We start from the raw sequence: 18,908 nt of genomic DNA, 5'->3' as shown, positions 1-18,908 counted from the left end.
CTTTTGTTTCTGTTATTCCGCGCTTATTACCTTAATCATGTCAATTGTTCAAATATTTGCTTAAATGCACACTGATAAGCAACTTCTATTCTGATAATGAAACAATGCAGCGTTAGATGAATAAAGGAGTTTATTTATTTTTAGGCCCTCATGACATCATTTCAAGATTTAAACTAGGCACTGAAAACATTGCTGTTCTCGAGAAAAACTCGAAAGATGCTACAATCATTTAAAAGATACTTTTAAGCTTAGACAAGAAACGTCAAACGTTAGAGAAGGAATGTCAGACGTTAAATTTGGTAAAAGAGAAATGTCACGCGTTAAAATAATCGTTAAATGTTAGAAAACTGAGATTATAAACGTAAAAATTCAAACGTTAAATCTTTAAAAAATAAAAAAACGTTGAAAATAAAGGGTACAGCGGAGTCAAGGCAATAAACTGACAAATTTCACTTACAAGATGGGATTTTTTCATTACTCTAAAATTCATCTGTGGCAAAATTTGAAGAAGGTTCAGCACAAATTTGGCTGAAAAAAGCTTCAAAAATTAAGACGAACGTCAAATGTTTAGAACAAGATAACATCAGACGTTGAAATAAGCACCATTTAACTTATGAAACGTTAAACGTTAAGAAAAACAGCCGTCGAACATTAGACGAAATTTTAACGAACGAAGAAAAAAAACGTCAAACGATAAAATTATGTCAAACGCTGGTAAAGACACATTTTAACAAACTTCATATGTCATAAAAAACGTTAAGATTTAAAAAGAAACGTTAAAAAGGATCGTCAAACATTGAAAAATTGGCTACACCTTTCTTTAGAATTATCTAAAGAATATTTGTGTCAATTTTCATGACTCTAGCTAGCTCTAAAAACTTTAAAATATTTTTTTCCAAATCACCTGGCTATTATTTAAGAATTTTTTTCGTATAGATGAAATTAGAAATATTCTATACTGTTAAATATTTCAAGATTTTCCAAAACCAAGTTTCAATTTAATGTATTAGTATTTTCCAAGGTTTATCATGAGAGCCTAAAATGAATACAAACCTTTATAAAATTTTATTTGAAGTATTATTTTTAAAGACTCAAAGACGTTATAAAAGTTAGTTTAAAAAATTCTTTTCTAAAATATCTCTACAAAATAGATAATTTTTTCTATTTTGGGAAAACCATTTTTCAAGTGCAAAAAAAATCTCTGAAGATATCACCTTTTTACCTATCACATACTGATACCAAGCCTACGGCAGCAAATCGCAATCTGTGGGAATTCTCTTTTGCTGAGTAAGTCACTCTTCTTATCGATTTAGATAATAAAGCAAAAAATGAACAGAAAATAAAAGCGTGTTGGAATGATGGTTGCAAAATGTAAATAAAATCAACAATCTGAATAAAAGAAAATTCTCACTTGCAGGCGTTTTCCGGCGCAGCAACAGGCACTACGTGCGCGGAAACCTTGGTACGCTGATCCAATTTTATTGCTGGCAACTGTAGATGAATTTATTTACACTATTCCCCACAAGTTAGAGCTGGATTTTCAATATAATACCACCGTCGACTCATCCACACACTTGTTGCTTATTTTTTTTTATTGAGAAATCCAACCGCATGGGTATCCACTATCGTCACAACACGCGAAGGCATCAGTCGCAACACTTCTTCTCAGCTGCTCTGCACAGAGCAGACCCTCTTCTACGAATTGACACCACTTGTAGGGATTTTGTGAAAGAAACACGTACGACAAATATATTCAAAGGAAAAGTTTTTTTTTTCTTTCTTCGTGGTGTGACGAATTAAATTGAATTTATTGATACAAGTGGGAAGTAAAGGAAAATTTTTCTTTTCCCCCTAAATCGTCATTTAATGTTTGACTTTAGTTAATTCAAAGTTACTTTATTTAGTTAATGTGTTTTTCTGGTGAAATTTAATACCCCCTCAGTGTGGTTTTGCTGTTGTTATCTCAATGAGAGTAAATGTGATGATAAGTGGAAATAATTGAAGTGACTGAGAAAATTAATAAAAAATAATATATTATTTATAAAATATATTCAATTAAATTTATATAACTCTGTGACCTCATGCGTTTTTCATGAATTGGAGGCAAAAGTAGAGAGAGAGAGAGAGAGAGGGTGAGACAGAGAGATGGAAATTGTGAAATAAAAGGTACCTTTATAGGAAGAAAAAATTTATGCATGAACGCAGAATATTCTTCAGAAGACTTTGTTGCGTGTGGACAAATTGAGTTATTTTTTTAAGTCAACTGTACATTTAAATTTGAACCAAATTTAACGCAACATATCAGTTTATTCTGTGACTATTCACTGTGACGTGTTAATTAAAGAAAATAATAACACTGTGTGCCAAAATTAAATAAAGAAATAAGACAAATATTAAAGAACGAATTTATTCCAAAGAATTGCCTTTGATCGTTTTGTGAGCATTTTGCTAATCTCAACAGAAGAAGAAAAACGGAAAAATGTACACTGGAATTAGTGGCGGTGAGTTAAGGCAAAAACTGATAAGAATATTTCATTTTTTCACACGCTATCTCTCGGCAAAAGAAAACTAAATTCTAAAATTTTATCCCAACTCTCACATCTTTGCCGTAATATTTTCTTAACTGAACCAAAAAATAAATATGTACGTGGAAATTATCATTTTTTCGGCACGTTTTAAAAAGATTATTTTTTTATCTCTTCCCACTTCTTCCGGCTTCTTTATTTTAATTGTTCTTTATATACATAATAAAAGAAAAAACCATTCGACCTTGACCTTATTGTTAATGTGCTGTTGTATGCTCGCCCCTTTGCTCCCAGCATGAGCTCAATGAACTCGCGTGGTGGCATTTCTTGCAATTGTGTGTGAGAAAGTGATTCAAAAATGATGAAGCAAGCAATGTATTGCAATATATGTACATACACAATACCTTCATACGATTGTTTTGGTTTATTTTAAACCAATTAAATATTAAAAATTTTGAGATTTCTTTAAACCCAGATTTACACGTTTGTACTATATTTAGTCTATTTAGTACATTTTGAAAATTTTCTTTGTTCAAAGAGTTTTAGAACTAATTCTCGTGACTTTCGGTGTTACTGTCTCAAGTTACTGAAGTTGAGTTTTGGGAATTTTTTTTTATAATATTAGTGAAGAACTGATTTTTATAGACGATTTTTAAATCAATTTTAACATTTTCTATGAAATTTTTATCCAAATCGGTTCAATAGAATTTTTATTGTTAAAGAAAAAACAAAATTTTTGTTGGATTGGTGGCGCCACATCTTTTCATGATCGTTTTTCGAATTTAATGTGTTCTATGCATTTGAATGGTTTCTCAGTAACTTTCATTCAAAACCTAAGTAAAATCCGAAAATCAGTTTTCGAGTAATAAAGTAAAAACAAGTCAAACTTGCCAACAACGCTATAATTGCTTAATTTTTTGGTGGTGTCTGCTAGACTAATTAAATTTCAGCTTCCGAGCTACAGCGGTAGAATGCCAAAATGGCGGATGGCAGCCATTTTGAATTTTCTAAATGAAAAATCAACATTTTAATTCAATTAAATGTGCTTTTCTAAAACTATTTAATATCTTTCAGAGTTAATTAACTTGTTGTCTAATAATTTTCTGCTTCAAAATTTATCCGATGTTTCGCTGATTTCGACGCACAGCTATGGCAAATTTAAATTTTAACAATCACTCTCTTCCAAAAACATCTTACCTGTCGTCTGATGACTTGGCCAATTTCAATAAATAAGAACCCAGCAGCATGACAATTTTTTTACGAAAAAGAAAAAATAAATAAATTCGTGACGTTACATAGCATAATTTAAGAATTAATAGGAATAAAAAACAAACGTTGAATATGTATAAATTCTAGGGAAAAGCAAATAAAATTCATTACGCATCGATATACATAAATTTCACGCGACATTTGGACAAATATGTTATTGATTAAAGTATTGTTTGTTTAATACAGCCCCATTGTGTTGTTTGTATTAAGATTAACTCTCTTTTTGTTCTTCAACCTAAAGGAGGATCAGTTTAGCTCCCACAAAAGGTACTACAATGCTCTATTTTCATGGCCACCCCTGTAAGAACCTCTCAATATTATTTACATACTTTATTTTAATTCAAAGAGCTGCAACTCATTTTTTTAAGTAAAAGACAATGATCTCAATTAAATAAGTAAATAATAAAGTCAAGTCACAATATTGCTACGAAATTGAGGAAAACAACAAAAAGACTCAAATTACGTGGGTGGACATGAAAACAAAAATGGGTTAACAAAAAAACATTAAAGCATTTACCTTTGATTGGGCCATTGCGTATCAAAATTCATGTAATACCTCTACTTAAAGAAAAAAATAGCCAAAAGGTAATGAGATGAGTGAGCAGAAAATAAACGTGTCTGTAATGGCAATTCTCGTGGCTCCTTTAAAATTACTTCATCACCTTGGTCTTGAGCTTAATATTACTTTTTTTACTTGAGAGAGAGAAAAAAGTCTGCTCTTGCTGTTTTTTTTCTTTCGATTCATCACACATTCAATAAATTATGCATCGTGTTTTGTAAACAAGAAAAGGAGAGCGTGTCAATAAATTCACATTTCAATAAATTAATATACTGCCACATGAAGTTATTGAAAGTGAGTATAATTTAATTTGAAATTGTAGATATCTCACCTATCGTCCTTCCGAAAAATTCACAACAGGTGTATGTCATAAGATGCAGAAAAATTAATTTTTTAGTGTTGTTAAATTAATATATGCATTTCCTTGTTGTCCGAATGTCGCCACTGAAACTTCTTTTAAAGTCAAATCCACATTTTTTTTCGCAAGAAAATTTCAATGTTAATTCCTCCCACGTGATTGTTGTGTTTTTATATAAAATTTTTGACTCTGTCGCAAAAAGAAATCAAATTCTTTATTATAATTAGTTTACATCTCAGTTGTAAATGGAGACCTTGACATTCTCATGAGAACTCCAGAAATAATAAAAGATCTTACATTAATCCATGGACAAGTCCGACTCTTAAAATAAGAGATGTTACTAATATGTAACGGCGGAACTTTTGAATTAGAATTTGGCAGGTAATTACACAATTTTAGTATTTTTTATATAAAATTAGGATTTTTTAGAACATTCAGTCAATTAAAAAATGAATTTAAAAAATTCTTTCACTTTCCTATAAAACATAAATAAATTATGAAATATTAATGTTATGTTGTTTTGTCCAATATTCATGTGGATAAAAATAAGAAAATTTATTTAAAAAAAAATATGAGAAAAACATTCAGGACTTTGTGAGAAAACTCAAGAGATTATTATTGAATTATAAAATAAAATACTAAAAAAAACTAACTTTTTTAACGGAATTAGAATATCCCGCGTAATTCTCATAATTTTCCCAACATTTTGCCTACTTTTAGGGAATTTTTAAAGAAACGGCTAAAGTCACGTTCCTTTCACACTCAACACAACAACACAATTAATCCACCAAATTTTTCTTGCGTAGGTGATTTTTGCAGGAAATTCAAAAGAAAGTAGATAAGAAAATTTTATTTGTAGGTTTATTTAAAATTAAAATGCATTTAGAACACTCGAAAAAATTTCTTTGTTGGATTTGAGTGCAACCAACTAAACTAAAGGACTTTTGATTAAGGTCCTTTTGAGATTGCGAGATAATTAATTAAATAATTTATTTCTATGATGAAGAAGATGCCATCATCATTGATGATTCTCTATTGCGAGATAATTGTAATTCAGTTTAAGGGTTGTTGTTTGACATTTTTTTTAACATTTATATTCTCACGTGATATTACTTTTGGCGGTCCTTTTCTAATACATATTTAGTGTTTTTTTTTCTAGACTTTGACATTTATTTTCTAACGTTTGACGTTCCTTATTTGACATTTCTTTCATAACCTTCGACGTTACATTTAAAAACCTTTAACGTTTAATTTTTATTATTTCACTCTCTATTAACGTTTGACATTCCTTTTCTAATATTTAACGTTTCTAATTATCATTTCACTTTCTTTTTAGGACGTTTCCTTTCTAACAATTGACGTTTGTTTTGTTTGACGTGTTTTTTCCACATTTGACGTTTCTTTTTTTATATTTGACATTTGTTTTATATCTTTAACCTTTCTTTTCTAACGTCTGACGTTTCTGTTGTAATTTTTGATGTTCCTTTTTGACATTTACCTCCTAACTTTTCACGTTTATTCTAACGGTTGATTTTGTATTGTTTTTATCAATAATGTTTAAGAATCCTCTCTTTAAATTTTTTCACAGTAAGTTTTAGCCTTCAAACAATTTTTTTGATCTTCAAGGAAATATTACCTGAAAGTTTGAATACTAACATTTGAAGTCATCGATTTTGTGATTAAACCGATTAAACTAATCAATAAACGTATCAAGATTTGAGGGATCACTTTTAGATTTATTACAATGGGTGGCTTGAAGAGTTCGATGGGAAGCTCTTCTCCCACGCTAATTTGGTTTGCAATCATAATATGGTTTTTGCACCGACGACGATAAGCTAACTATCGCAATAGATGGTGATATCTTTTGTAAATACACATAAATACCTTGTGGGGCACTTACTCCGCTTATATGACTGATAAATTTCATTCAATTACACACAGAACATTTTCTATTGAGCTTCTTTATCAGTTGTAACCCAAATTAGTGATTTGTGTTGGGCTTTCTTATTAAGTTTAGTGTTCTGAATTTTTCAAGGGCATAGCCCACCACTTGATGTGAAAAAAATTAAATTGAGAAGGTTTCAAGGAAATATTTTGATGATTTTTTTATCAGTGCATTCGAATATTTTTATGCTTTTTTTGCAAAATGCCACAAATTCCATTTTATTTTATATTTCGCACTTGAAGCAAAAAATTTTCCGGATTGGCTTATTGGATGGGATTCGGGGAGGGAAAAAGCAAAATCGGGAAATTTCAGCAAAAGCATTTTATTCTCAATATATTCTCAAAACGTTGAAACGAAGCGGACATGATAAGCGCGAAAAGTACGATCGTTTCGCGTACTGGACGTCTCATCAGTTGAATTTATACTTTGATTGAAGTCGAACGTACTGCTGGATCACCCAACGCGCTTTGATACACAAAAAAGAACTCAATTCAGTGACTAAATTAACAAATTTTCAGTGGATGTTTTTTTTTTAATAAAGATCAGAACTTTGAGATAAAATTTCGCAAAAAGTGGTGAAAAATTGTTAAAAATTGTGCCTGGTTTTTTCTCCTACTAAACCAGGAATAATGGTATTCACGAGAAATTCAATAACAGTGACCGGAAAAGGTAAATTTTATTACACTTTTCCAAATTTGGGGTGTGTGCCATTTCCTCCCTCATTTCGTGGAGCTTTGTCAGCTTGTCTATGAGAGATTTATCTGCGAGAATTTTTAATTTACAAAAAAAGTTAATAAATAAAATGGGTCAAGTTGAGCTTTGAGAGATTTTGCCAAAGCAAGGAAAAATGTCGAGGAACGTGCGTAAAATTCAATGTCCTAGACATTGACTTTTCAATCTCAAACAATACATAATTATGCAACGCATTGCTGTTTTTTTTTCAACTAAACACAATTGAATATAACGCAGAATAACTTATTTTTTCATAGACAATTAAAACATCAATATTGCATTTTGAATTAACATTAAAAAAAATGAGTTTCGCACCTCATACAAACAATATTGTTCCTACTACACTGTGCAGCACAATTTGATGGAGAAAATTGGCGGTTTTTTTGTACTAATTTTAAATGAAGTAGGCAATGAATTAATTTAATATTTACACAATATTTTAACCTATTAGACATATAAAAATTTAAAATTAATAAAGCATATCCCTTTTAATGGAACCTTAAAGGATGTTTTAAACAAATCAGTAAAGAACTGTGATTGGGCACAATGGCATATTCTATGCGCAAAATCTTAACCCTTTTGTGACAATTGACTCATAGGTTAACCCAAACGCAAAACATTTTATTTTCCGAACTTAAAAATTGAATTAATAATTTTTCCATGTTAGAAATACGCAAAACTTGTGCAAAAAAGTTCTATGAATATATTTTGTGTGAGAAATGATCGAGAATTCAATGGAATAAATATTCTGTATCTGACTTTATTGGTCGTTGACAGTTATTTGATCAAAATCGAATATAAAAAACGTAAACTACTGAAATTCGAAGAAAATTCGAAAATCAATCGATTTGAATCTTAGCGGTTTTCTAAAATAGCAAGGGCGCTCCATTTTAATCGGATTTAATTGATCTAGGATATAATGTGACTGATTAGGAACAATCACAGAATTGATTAGGACCATTGGGGCAGAACTGTTAGTCGCTACCAATTCGACATTTAGCTATGATTTTTTCATTCTAAACCGCCATAGAACAAAATCTATCTAACTTTGCCTGATAAATGCTATATTTTTTTTATGTTGGGAACTTATATTACTTCGTCGAAAGAAAATTTGAAAAATCATTTTCTTTTTGACAGCAAATTAAGATTAATGTTTGAGGTTAGAATTTTTGATCCTCCAAAGGTTCACTCTATGAGCAGTTTAACATTCACTAGCCAATGAGTCAGGGCGTTTACGTTACAAAAAAAAATATAATATTCCTCATAATCTAGATCTTTAGAGGAATTATTTCGTCAAATTGAGTAAGTTCACCTAATTTTCATCTAGGTTGAGTGCGAAATTGCTCTAAACTTTAATGCAATGTGAGGTTAAACGCAGTTAAATAATGCCCTCCCAAGTATTTTGTACGTATTTTTTTTGCACATCAGTTGCATTGATAAATAAAATCTCCAATTCAATTGCATTTTATTGCATGATCTCCCCGGCTTTGCAAATGCCATGAGATTTTTGTAGCTGATAGAAGAGGAAGGAGATTTTTTTTCTCATTCAAAAGAAAAACTCAACAAGATTGTATGTTATCGCACGGCGACAAGAAAATGTTTATGATTTGGCATCTCATCCGGTATCAGCGAATAAAACGCGTGCCATCTGATAGCTGTGTGTTAATTGGAGACATTCTCGTCGGGAGATAGAAAAATAATCTTGTCGCTAAATGAATTGTTTAGATTACAAAATAATTCTCATTCGTTGCATGCAGTACACAAAAGAGAAGATTAAAATGTGATCATTTTATTGTTGTGGTAAAAGTCACGCTGAGATCTATTCCCTCTTCTTCATTTATCAATTGGGACACATTTTTCCCAGACAGCTTCTCTTTTCAATGCTCTTATCGGACATGAGAAGATTTATGTACAATATACCATATTTATGTAAAATAGACAGAACAATTTTTAGTCTTCACATTGTTGTATAATATTTTTGTTCATGAATGACTTTTTTTTTGCTTCCCGCGTGGAAATTTTTCAATTGGCTTGTTTTTGTTTGGATTCTAATCGCAATTTCATCTCTCATATCAATGTTTTCCTATTTCATTTTTAGAGGTATGCGCTCTAATCATACTCCAATAAAAATAATATTTTGTTTCTTGCGTGGGGAGATGCGGAAGATTTATTGGCCACTCATCGAATTGAGATTTTTTTTCACTTATAGAGCCTCTTCGTTGTCAATAGTGATAGCGAAAATCTCAAGGATCTGAGAGAGCGAATATTTTCATATCAGTCCTTGGTAATCTATCGTAAGAAGTGGGCAAATACCAGAAAAAAGTAGACACTAAGCAACAAATTTATTGTGATGCAAATCAATAGTCTTAAGGAACTTTGGCCATAGTACCCTCTTTTATAATAAATTTTGAATTTCAAAATTCTTTAACGATGTTTATTAGAAAAAATTTCTTTTAAATGCTTAAAAAAAACTTGCTTAACACTTGGAGGATCGAAGTTTCTAACCCCAAAAGTTTTCTTTCGACGATCATGAAGTAATGAAACTCCCCTATACAAAGAAATGTTAAATAGATTTTAATTCTGGGGCGATTGAAAAAAAGCCGAATTTGCCACTTTGGCCAGCAAAATCCTCCAAAGGGTTAAAAATGCACACAATTACGTCACAATTGTGTCTTTCTTCTCTTTAATTGCAGAAAGCACAAAAGACAGAAAGGCACGATAAAGATTTAAAAGAATTGTCAACGGTTACAAAGAACAACCTTGATACGTCAAATGTTAAAGAAGCATCGTCTAACGTTAGAAAAAATAAAGTCAAACTTATAAAAAATACGTCAAACGTTGTCATGTCTTTTAAAATACATGCAACTTCATGAGGCAATTTGACAGTTCAGCAAACTAAACATTGATTTTCCATATTTTTACTTGACGTCAAACGTGTGAAAAGAGATGTCGAATCATCTTTCAATCCATTTTCAATATCTTTAGATTTCAAAAAAAATATTCAAAACACCTCCTTAAACGGATTTTTTGCTACGCATCTGGTCAGATTTTCAGTCAGATCAGAAGCGACGGACGCCTCAATTTTTTTATGTCTGCCATGCCCTTGATGACAAACGTTAAGATGACAACTGTTTGAAAACAAGTGTCACAAATTATAACGAATGTTAAGTGTTCGAAAAACTTTGTCGAAAATTATAAACAAAAACTGTTTACGTTCAATACTAACATCAAACGTTAGAAGAGAAATGTCAAATGTTTAAAAATAGATTTGAAGTCATCTTTTAATTTATTTTTAACGTGTTTAACTTAAAAAAAAATGCAAAAACGCCTCTGAATAGATTTTTTGCTACGCATCTGGTCAGATTTGTAGACCTTTCCTTCTTCAATCGTTCTCGATTCTCAGTTTTCATTACCTCATGTAAAAAAAAATTAAAAATTCCCCAATAAAAATGGCATTAATAACGAGCACTTCAACTACCTTTCTTATAAAAAAAAATCACGCTCAATTGAAAATAATTCTGGTGGTTTTGTGCATTTTGATTACCTGCCAAATCACAATTTTCTATTGACATACAAAATATTTATTCATTTCTTGCTCTGGGGATTCACATGAGGAGGATGTTTCGCGGAATTATTTATTTAAGAGATCAATCACAAAAATTCGTGATTTGGGAAAACTACCGCGCGACCTTTTTTTCTTTGAATTTTTCTGTTGTAAAAAAATAAATTTTACAGAGACTCTGAGTCATGCTGATGGATGAGGCAAAGTCACACGTTTGTGGGTGAAGAAGAAGCTTTCTTGGAGCCCCATTTCAATTCCCTATTTGCACCACTTATTATCATCTCATAATTTGCAAAATGGTCATGACTAAAGGAAAATGACAGTGTAGCGTAAAATTGCAAAGCTAATCTTTTAGAAGAATACATACAACAACAAAAAAGCTTAAGGCTGAGTGATCTTCAAACAAGAGACAGAGGAGTGTTAAAAATTTAACTAACCATATAGGCGGAAAAAAGATTTATTTATTTTTGAAACGCTTAAAGATGTGCCACAAAAAATTTTTGGACATGTTACATTAATAGGCGCACATTGTACATCTTTTTAAGCAAATTAGATTTAATTTACCGGAAAATAGAGGGAAAAATTCAATGTTCTCATTCATGGAGGAATTAAACATTAAAGTGTTGATAAATTGGGATTTTTTTCATTTTGAAAAAAATTATATAAAACGAGAAAAAAACATTCACTAATAGAGCTATTAAAATAATATAGATTGTTTGCGGAAATTACAAACATGCACCTCCATCCGTTTTCATACTTTCGGCATTTTTTTTGTTAATTTAAGAAAAAAAATTAACATAATTTTTCTCATTTGTTCTGCAGAAGCCCCTCCTGAGGATTTTAGTGAAGAATTCCCAGAGATTCTTCCGGTTTTACGAAGACAAATCAATGGATTGTGTGACAAATCAACTCTTCTGAAGAGACTACCCGTCCTAAATTGGTTACCAAAGTACCAATTGAATTATTTATTCTCAGACTTTGTGGCGGGCTTGACGGTGGGACTAACAGCCATTCCACAGGTATTTAATTTTAATGATTTTTTTTTCAAATTCAACTTGTTTGTGATTTTTTGACACGACAGAACTAATTTAAACATCTCTTCTTCATTTTTTTAGGGAATAGCATACGCAGTTGTGGCTGGTTTAGAGCCACAATATGGACTTTACTCTGGATTTATGGGGTGCTTTATGTATTTTATTTTTGGAAGCTGTAAGGATATCACTATAGGTAATTCCTTTCACTGACAAATAACTTTTAAAAAAAACGCATCCTTCTAACTAAAAAAAATCCTTATCTGGTTTTTGTTTTCTAGGTCCTACAGCTATAATGTCGCTCATGGTTGCTCACTATGTGACAGCAAGTCCTGACTATGCAGTATTAAGTTGTTTCCTAAGTGGCATTGTGATCTTTCTCTTGGGAGTATTAAATTTGGGCTTTCTCGTGCAATTCATCTCAATCCCCGTAACGGCGGGCTTTACATCAGCAGCTGCCATAACGATTGCCAGTACTCAACTGAAATCCCTCTTTGGCCTCCCTGGTCATGCGAATGACTTCATTGAAGCCTGGAGTAATTTCTTTCGAAACATAACTTATATTAAACTCTGGGATTCAGTTCTTGGTATCTGTACTGTTGTATTTCTGCTTATTCTCAAGGTTAGATCCTTTTAATCTTCTCAGACTTTTTTTATTTTTTTATTTTAAAGCTTTACGGCCCCAGCCTTTTCAAGCCACAAGGCCAACTTCTCAGACTTTAAAGTATATTCCTGATCTTATTCTTTTCTTTATTTTTACAGCGATTGGGCAGTATTCAAAAATGGAGATTATTCTTCAGATACTTGTCTCTGTCTCGGAATGCTTTGGCTGTAATCAGTGGCACGGTTCTTGCGTATCTTCTCTACAAATTCAACAATGAAACACCTTTTGCGTTAACTGGAAACGTCGCATCGGGTCTTCCGTCATTCCAGCCACCGCCTTTCTCCACAATTGTGGCCAATGAAACGGTCCATTTTAGCGAAATGATCCACACGCTTGGATCAAGCATCATAGCCATCCCCATGGTATCAATTCTTGAGAGTGTTGCCGTTGCAAAGGCTTTCTGTAAGTTTTTGCCAAAGGCTTGCTTCCTCATCTTACTGTGTTCTAACTACTAGACGCATCTACCAAATTAACCTATATTGCCTACATATTTATTTAAATATTATCATCTTTTTGTTTTTTCCAGCAAAGGGAAAAACTGTTGATGCTACTCAGGAGATGATCGCTCTTGGGGCATGCAACATAATGGGATCATTCGTTCTCTCAATGCCAATTACGGGCTCTTTCACGCGGACAGCAGTTAACAACACGAGCGGCGTCAAAACAACCTTCGGAGGAGTCTTCACAGGCATCCTGATCCTCCTTGCCCTCGGTTTCCTAGCTCAGACATTCTACTTTATCCCCAAGACTACACTAGCTGCTGTAATCTTAGCTGCCATGTTCTCCATGGTTGAGTATGAACTGCTAATCAAGCTCTGGCGAACGCGACGAATAGAGGTAGTACCCTTTCTGGTTACTCTCCTATCCTGCTTGATCCTAGGACTTGAGTATGGAATTGTAATCGGTGTTGGGGTTAATTTACTCTTTGTCCTCTACACCACCGCACGACCCAACACAACACGTGATGTGTGCAAAATCATCGACACGGAGATCCTCGTTGTGTCTCCTGATCAGAGTTTAGTCTTCTCAGCGGCAGAGCACTTCAAGTACAAAGTACTCAAGTATGCTGTCAATGCACCCGATGCAGTGAGTCTGATTGTCATCAATGGGCACTACGTACAGAGTATTGATGTTACTGTAGCAATGAACCTCAACTCCCTGGTTGGAGACCTCAAGATTCTGGGCAAGTCTGTCCTCTTCTGGAACTGGCCCAGACAAACAGTTGCCCTGGCGTGGCGACTTAGTCCAGAATTTGGGGCACTTTTTAAGCGAGTCGAAAATATGGATGATCTAGTTAAATTATGGCAGAATGATAAGCAGGACTACATCAATGGCATTTCTTGCAGTTAAAATCTCCTTGTATGCCATATAAGTTGTTTTTCCAGTGTATGAGCTGTGAGTTGGTTACTCTTTACAAAAAAAAGCTTCACCTTCAGTGACTGTCAATGCTGTAAGATTATTGAATTTTCTCGATTTTTACCTGAATTTGAAGGAGTTTTGAATCTCTCTACAAGATTTGAAGAGGACTCCTAAAAAAGACTAGTAGTACTTACTAGATTACTACACCTAACCTAACATTTAAAATCCCGAAGACCGAAATCGTCAATGAAGAAAACAAAATGGCGGCTTTGCAGTAACATTTTATGGGACGATATTTAGACAGCATTGAGAGTCATTGAAAAGGTCTGCTCCTTCTTGCTATAAAACTGACAAACAACGCCTTTATCTTCGATTTCCAATATCATTTTGGAAAGATGGCACTGTTAGTCAGTTTTAGAGCAATTCGATGTATGAAGATCTTTAATTAAATTCAGTTTATAGCATTCCATACAGTATACCTATTACAGGAAAGAAGCCGTACGAATTTGTAAAGTGATTTACATGAGAATTTTTGTTTATTTTCCAAATAAATGTCTATTTATTGTTGAGTCGACATGTTTTATTTATTAAAAAGAAAAAAAAAAAGATTTTACTTACCCTATGGAGTCATTGTGTTCATCCATGGGTACCGACAATTTATTCCCAGATCTCATTTAATCTGCATTGTCTCCTTCACCTCCTAACTCAATTGAAAACTCCATTTCGTTCCTTTCATAGTCCTCTAAGGCTTCCGAGTCATCTTTCTTCATAGTTTCATCAGCAGGCGTCAAGGGCTTCCAGAGTTTTCGTAATTTCGCCTCTTTTTCTGCCTTCTTCAGAGGACAGTTAGCAACTACATGTCCTTCCTTCCTGCAGCTGTAGCAAAGTCGGGCCGATTTATCAGCTTTGGCCTTACGTTGTACTTTTCCAGGACAATTTTCAGCCAAATCGTGGTCTGTCTTGCAATCACGACACAAACGTGACCGTGTATTGGGTCTGGAAGATCTGACTTCGATTCTCGATCTAGAATCACTTCTGTCTGACCTTTCATCGTCAGAAAGGCGCCTTTTGTTTGAGAAACGATGAGGAGAATTCGATCTTCGTTCCTGCTGCCTTTCCGTGAATCCGGTTGGTTTTCTATGGCTATCAGTTGTATCAAGATCTTTGGAGCCAAGATTCCTCAAGGATTCTCTGGAAGATCTCTCAGACGGTGAACGAGATTTCTTGTTATTCCTCCTAGGAGAAGGAGATCGTGAGCGTTTTCTTGCATCAGGCGTCTCAGGAGCAATTCTACCACTTGAACCATTGCGCCTGGATTCCATCTCAAGACGCTGCATGTGCTGCAGAAATTCTGTGAGACTGCACGGGCCAATAGAGGAGAGAACAATCTGATCTTTTGACTGCTCAAGACCACGAATTAGGTACTCTTTGATCGTCTCATCGGGCAACTTAATTCTCTTTCCCATCTTCACAATGCTATGAAAATATTCCTCAAGCGTTTCGTTGCTTTGTCGTTTCTTTGCAATGAGCTTAGAAAGGATATCGGCTGAATCAATGGATCGTGGAAAATTGTTGATCAGCTCTCGCTTAAAATCCTCCCAATTTTTAATTGATTCCAATGAGTACTCATACCACATACGAGCAACACCACCCAGACGCATAGTGCCGTACATCATGAGAAGATACGGATCCCATTTGTAGATCTTCCCCAGCAGTTCAATCTCTTTAATCCACTCCGTTGCTAGAAGATCACTATTAGCACTGGGATTGAATTCTCTGATTAAAAGTTCAATCTCTCGAGCTCCGATAAATGTGTGGAAGATAACATTTGATGACGCTGCCTTCTGATGTTGCTGTTGTTCCTTTTGCTCCTTGATCTCCTTCTGTTGCTGCTGCAGTAGGAGCAAGAGCTGCTGCAGTTGATTCTCCTGCAGAGACGGCTGCATTGGTTGCTGCAGCTGCTCCTGTAGCTGAGGCGGTAGCTGCGGTGGTTGCGGAATTGGCGGTATCTGCATGGACGGTATCGGTTCACTCCAGAATGCACTGGGTGCCAGAATTTGTGGTGGTAGCAACTTCTGTCCATCTTTATCAACACCTTGTTCACTATTCAACTTTACTGCATGTGGGAATGCGGAATAGTACATCGAATCGTACGTATTGTTAGTCATTTTTATTAATTCCTTCAACTTGTTTTTTTTTTTAAAGATTTTTTGTCCTATTTCCTGTCCTGATTTTACTCCTGAAACAATATAAGGAATTGTCTTTGTACATTTATCTAAGTTTGAAAAAACGATAAATTTTCTTTTATTTTTTTGAACAAACTTTCAACTCGATTAGGATAAACGGCTTAATTTCACTGAATATCAATAAAAATACAAATAGATAATGTTCCGGAATATTTTTTTATAATTTAAACTTTAACAGTCTTTTCTGCATAAGAGGAAGGTGTCAACCTTCCTAAGTAGACTTAACTCTTTTTTTTTTACCCTTATTGCTTTTACTGGCTTCTACACACGATCATTATTAAGCTTCAACTAACTCGACTAACCTAAATTCCCTCATGCGTAAGTTATTTCTATCCTACTTCTTCAATTATTGGAGAGCCTGTAATCTCAGTGTAATTTGGGTTAGCCTGAGGTTTTATTGACGACAGTCATTGTCATAGTCTCACTCTAGTAGCAGAATTACATTTGCTGGAGAATATTAAAAGGCGCTTTTAATTCATTTTCAAATATCGCCGGTTCAAAATTGACAAAAGCGCTCATTTTCCGCCAACGTGAAACTAATACACGTTGATCGCAGTTGGAATAAGTGAATAATACACTCTTATCCATAAAAACGCCCTTGCGTTTACCAGCATAACGAAAGCCCCCAATCATTTCTCCGCAACGAGAACTATTTAGGAGCTTTCAATGCGAACTTTCTTCAAGTCCTTTTTGGAACTTCTCCGGCTAAATACTTTAGCTGCTTTTACTTAGAATTTCATTGAGAATTTTCTGGTGTCAGGGATTCCTTTCATAAGAATCCTTCTCTACATGAAATGACGCTAATCTCTTTGCCTGCTGATTGCACAAAGCTCTTAATCTCGATTCTTCATCACATAGCAGGTTTTCATTTCTTCTTTCAAGTTGAAATTATTTTAAGAAGCTTTTAACATTCTTAACCCTTTCGCGTTCACATGAAACAGAAAATTTTTATCACGACATTGATTTCATTCATGCTTAGAATAATGTGAATTATTTTAAATTCATGATAATTTAATATTTCACGAATGGGTGTGAAAATAGTGTGCGAAAATTGAACTTAAATAGCTCTAGAATACTGAATTTTGAAAATTCACTACCAAATCTAAATGTATCAAATGATCCAATGGACGCGAAAGGGTTAATAGTCAAAATTCAAAGAAAAAGGATCATCCACTCAGCTTAACTGTAGATGTAGAATTTTCTAATTCTACCAACATCACTTTATCACATAGAAAAAGTGAAATATAGTAAATTCAACGAATTCTAAACAAATGGTCCCTGATTCAATTACTGAATCAGTAGCCTTATGTTGCTCTCCGCATTGTTTTCAATGACCGGCAGCAGGATTAGTTGTAAAATACAAAAGGAGGTCTCTGAATTATGCAGGACTTATGATAGATGGAGTAATCACATAGACTCCAAACAATTTCATAATATTTCATAAAAGTTTCAGGACAAATTCTAGAAATCAAAAAACTGCAAGGATTCTTTATTTAAAGCAAAATAACATGATTAAAGTTACTCATAACATCTTACCACAGATAATAGAAGTTTCCTTTGCTATTTTCTTTTGAGAAAACCCTGATTTTCCTCGCGTTTTAATGTGAATTTATTTACTTTCTGCCCTCACTTCCAACTCCGACTTTTGTTTATAAATTTCGACGATTTTGACAGTTCGTCAAAAACTGGTCTAATCAGGATGTCCACCGCCTCTCTTATTTTAAAAGACAATTAAAATATCCAAAGTTGGTGTCAATTTTTGTTTCGATTTTATGATTAAAGAAAATTACTCTATTCGCTCTATTCATTTAATACTTTAACGAAATTGATAATGTTTTATTAATGGACATTCAGTTATACTTACAATAAAGAAAAAAAATACAAAAAAAAAAGTTTGGTAAGTAAGAAAGAAACTTCGATAATTTATAAAAATCTGACAGCTTTTTTTCCCCTTATTTTCAGTATATTAGACGCACTCTTGGAAGGCTTTGTTGTAAAGATAATCCTTCAATATGACCAATAGTTTCGATCCAAGATACCTAACAATGCTTGCTCAGTCCATCAAAGCTCGTGAGATGGAATCCCAGCAGCAACAGCAACAGCAGCAGCAGCAACAGGATCAGAAGGCTGTCATTCACACCCTTCTCAGTTCTCGTGAATTGGAGCTCCTGATTAAGGAATTTAACCCCATTAGGAATCGAGATCTCTACGCATCTGAGTGGATCCGTCAAATTGAGCTTCTGGGCAAAATCCACAAATGGGATTCATGTCATCTCCTGCTGTACTCAACGATGCGACTACAGGGTGTTGCAAAGACATGGTATGAGTACTCAATGGACAGTATATCGAGTTGGGAGGACTTCAAGGAGGAGCTAATGAACAACTTCCCCAGAACAATTGACACAGCTGACATCCATGGAAAGCTAATTGCAAAGAAGCGCCTTCCGGAGGAATCAATTGAAGAGTACTTTCACACCACAGTGAGGATGGCAAAGAGGATTAAGCTACCGGATGATGCAATCAAGGATTATCTCGTTCGAGGACTGCAGCACTCAAGGCATCAAATAATCCTGTCATCCATTGGCCCGTGCAGTCTCACGGAATTTCTGCAACATATGTTGCGCCTTGAAATGGATGCTCAGAATAATCCTCCATCAA

The 18,908-nt window shown here is 33.8% G+C and overlaps 5 protein-coding genes across 6 annotated transcripts in view; 2 read left to right on the top strand and 3 right to left on the bottom strand.

The window, feature by feature from the left end:
* LOC129795035 (probable asparagine--tRNA ligase, mitochondrial) overlaps window positions 1-18,908 on the bottom strand; it is a 1,173,171-nt gene that overhangs the window by 294,183 nt on the left and 860,080 nt on the right. The gene's annotated exons all lie outside the window — the stretch shown is intronic.
* The window catches only part of LOC129794972 (mucin-2-like), an 826,140-nt gene that overhangs the window by 159,125 nt on the left and 648,107 nt on the right, over window positions 1-18,908 (top strand). The gene's annotated exons all lie outside the window — the stretch shown is intronic.
* The window catches only part of LOC129795002 (sodium-dependent nutrient amino acid transporter 1-like), an 899,230-nt gene that overhangs the window by 294,183 nt on the left and 586,139 nt on the right, over window positions 1-18,908 (bottom strand). The gene's annotated exons all lie outside the window — the stretch shown is intronic.
* Window positions 1,544-14,573, top strand: LOC129795004 (sodium-independent sulfate anion transporter-like). Of its 2 annotated transcripts, none has more exons than XM_055836008.1 (6): window positions 1,544-2,501; window positions 11,773-11,969; window positions 12,066-12,177; window positions 12,263-12,603; window positions 12,744-13,047; window positions 13,172-14,573. In XM_055836008.1, exons 1-6 carry the CDS (start codon window positions 2,480-2,482, stop codon window positions 13,993-13,995), a joined length of 1,800 nt encoding a protein of 599 aa, XP_055691983.1. In that variant the 5' UTR covers window positions 1,544-2,479; the 3' UTR covers window positions 13,996-14,573. The 2 variants fall into 2 exon arrangements, with proteins under 2 accessions (XP_055691983.1, XP_055691982.1); XM_055836007.1 differs by lacking the exon at window positions 1,544-2,501 and adding an exon at window positions 7,056-7,325.
* LOC129795030 (uncharacterized) lies at window positions 14,669-17,923 on the bottom strand. The gene is made up of 2 exons (XM_055836042.1): window positions 17,787-17,923; window positions 14,669-16,243 (listed from the first exon to the last, which is right to left on the bottom strand). The coding sequence occupies exon 2, from the start codon at window positions 16,170-16,172 to the stop codon at window positions 14,679-14,681; it is 1,494 nt and encodes a 497-aa protein (XP_055692017.1). The 5' UTR covers window positions 16,173-16,243; window positions 17,787-17,923; the 3' UTR covers window positions 14,669-14,678.

Source organism: Lutzomyia longipalpis, chromosome 4 (assembly GCF_024334085.1).
Source record: "Lutzomyia longipalpis isolate SR_M1_2022 chromosome 4, ASM2433408v1".
Classification (NCBI taxonomy): Eukaryota; Metazoa; Arthropoda; class Insecta; order Diptera; family Psychodidae; genus Lutzomyia; species Lutzomyia longipalpis.
The sequence above is the reverse complement of the archived record's forward strand: the minus strand, read 5'-3'. Positions and strand labels throughout refer to the sequence as shown.

Coding starts and splice junctions, on each gene's coding strand:
- LOC129795030 (XM_055836042.1), bottom strand. CDS start 16,172: ATGACTAACAATACGTACGATTCGATGTACTATTCCGCATTCCCACAT.
- LOC129795004 (XM_055836007.1), top strand. CDS start 7,286: ATGGTATTCACGAGAAATTCAATAACAGTGACCGGAAAAG. Junction 12,604..12,743: donor TATTTCTGCTTATTCTCAAG/GTTAGATCCTTT, acceptor TTATTTTTACAG/CGATTGGGCAGTATTCAAAA. Junction 13,048..13,171: donor TGCCGTTGCAAAGGCTTTCT/GTAAGTTTTTGC, acceptor TGTTTTTTCCAG/CAAAGGGAAAAACTGTTGAT.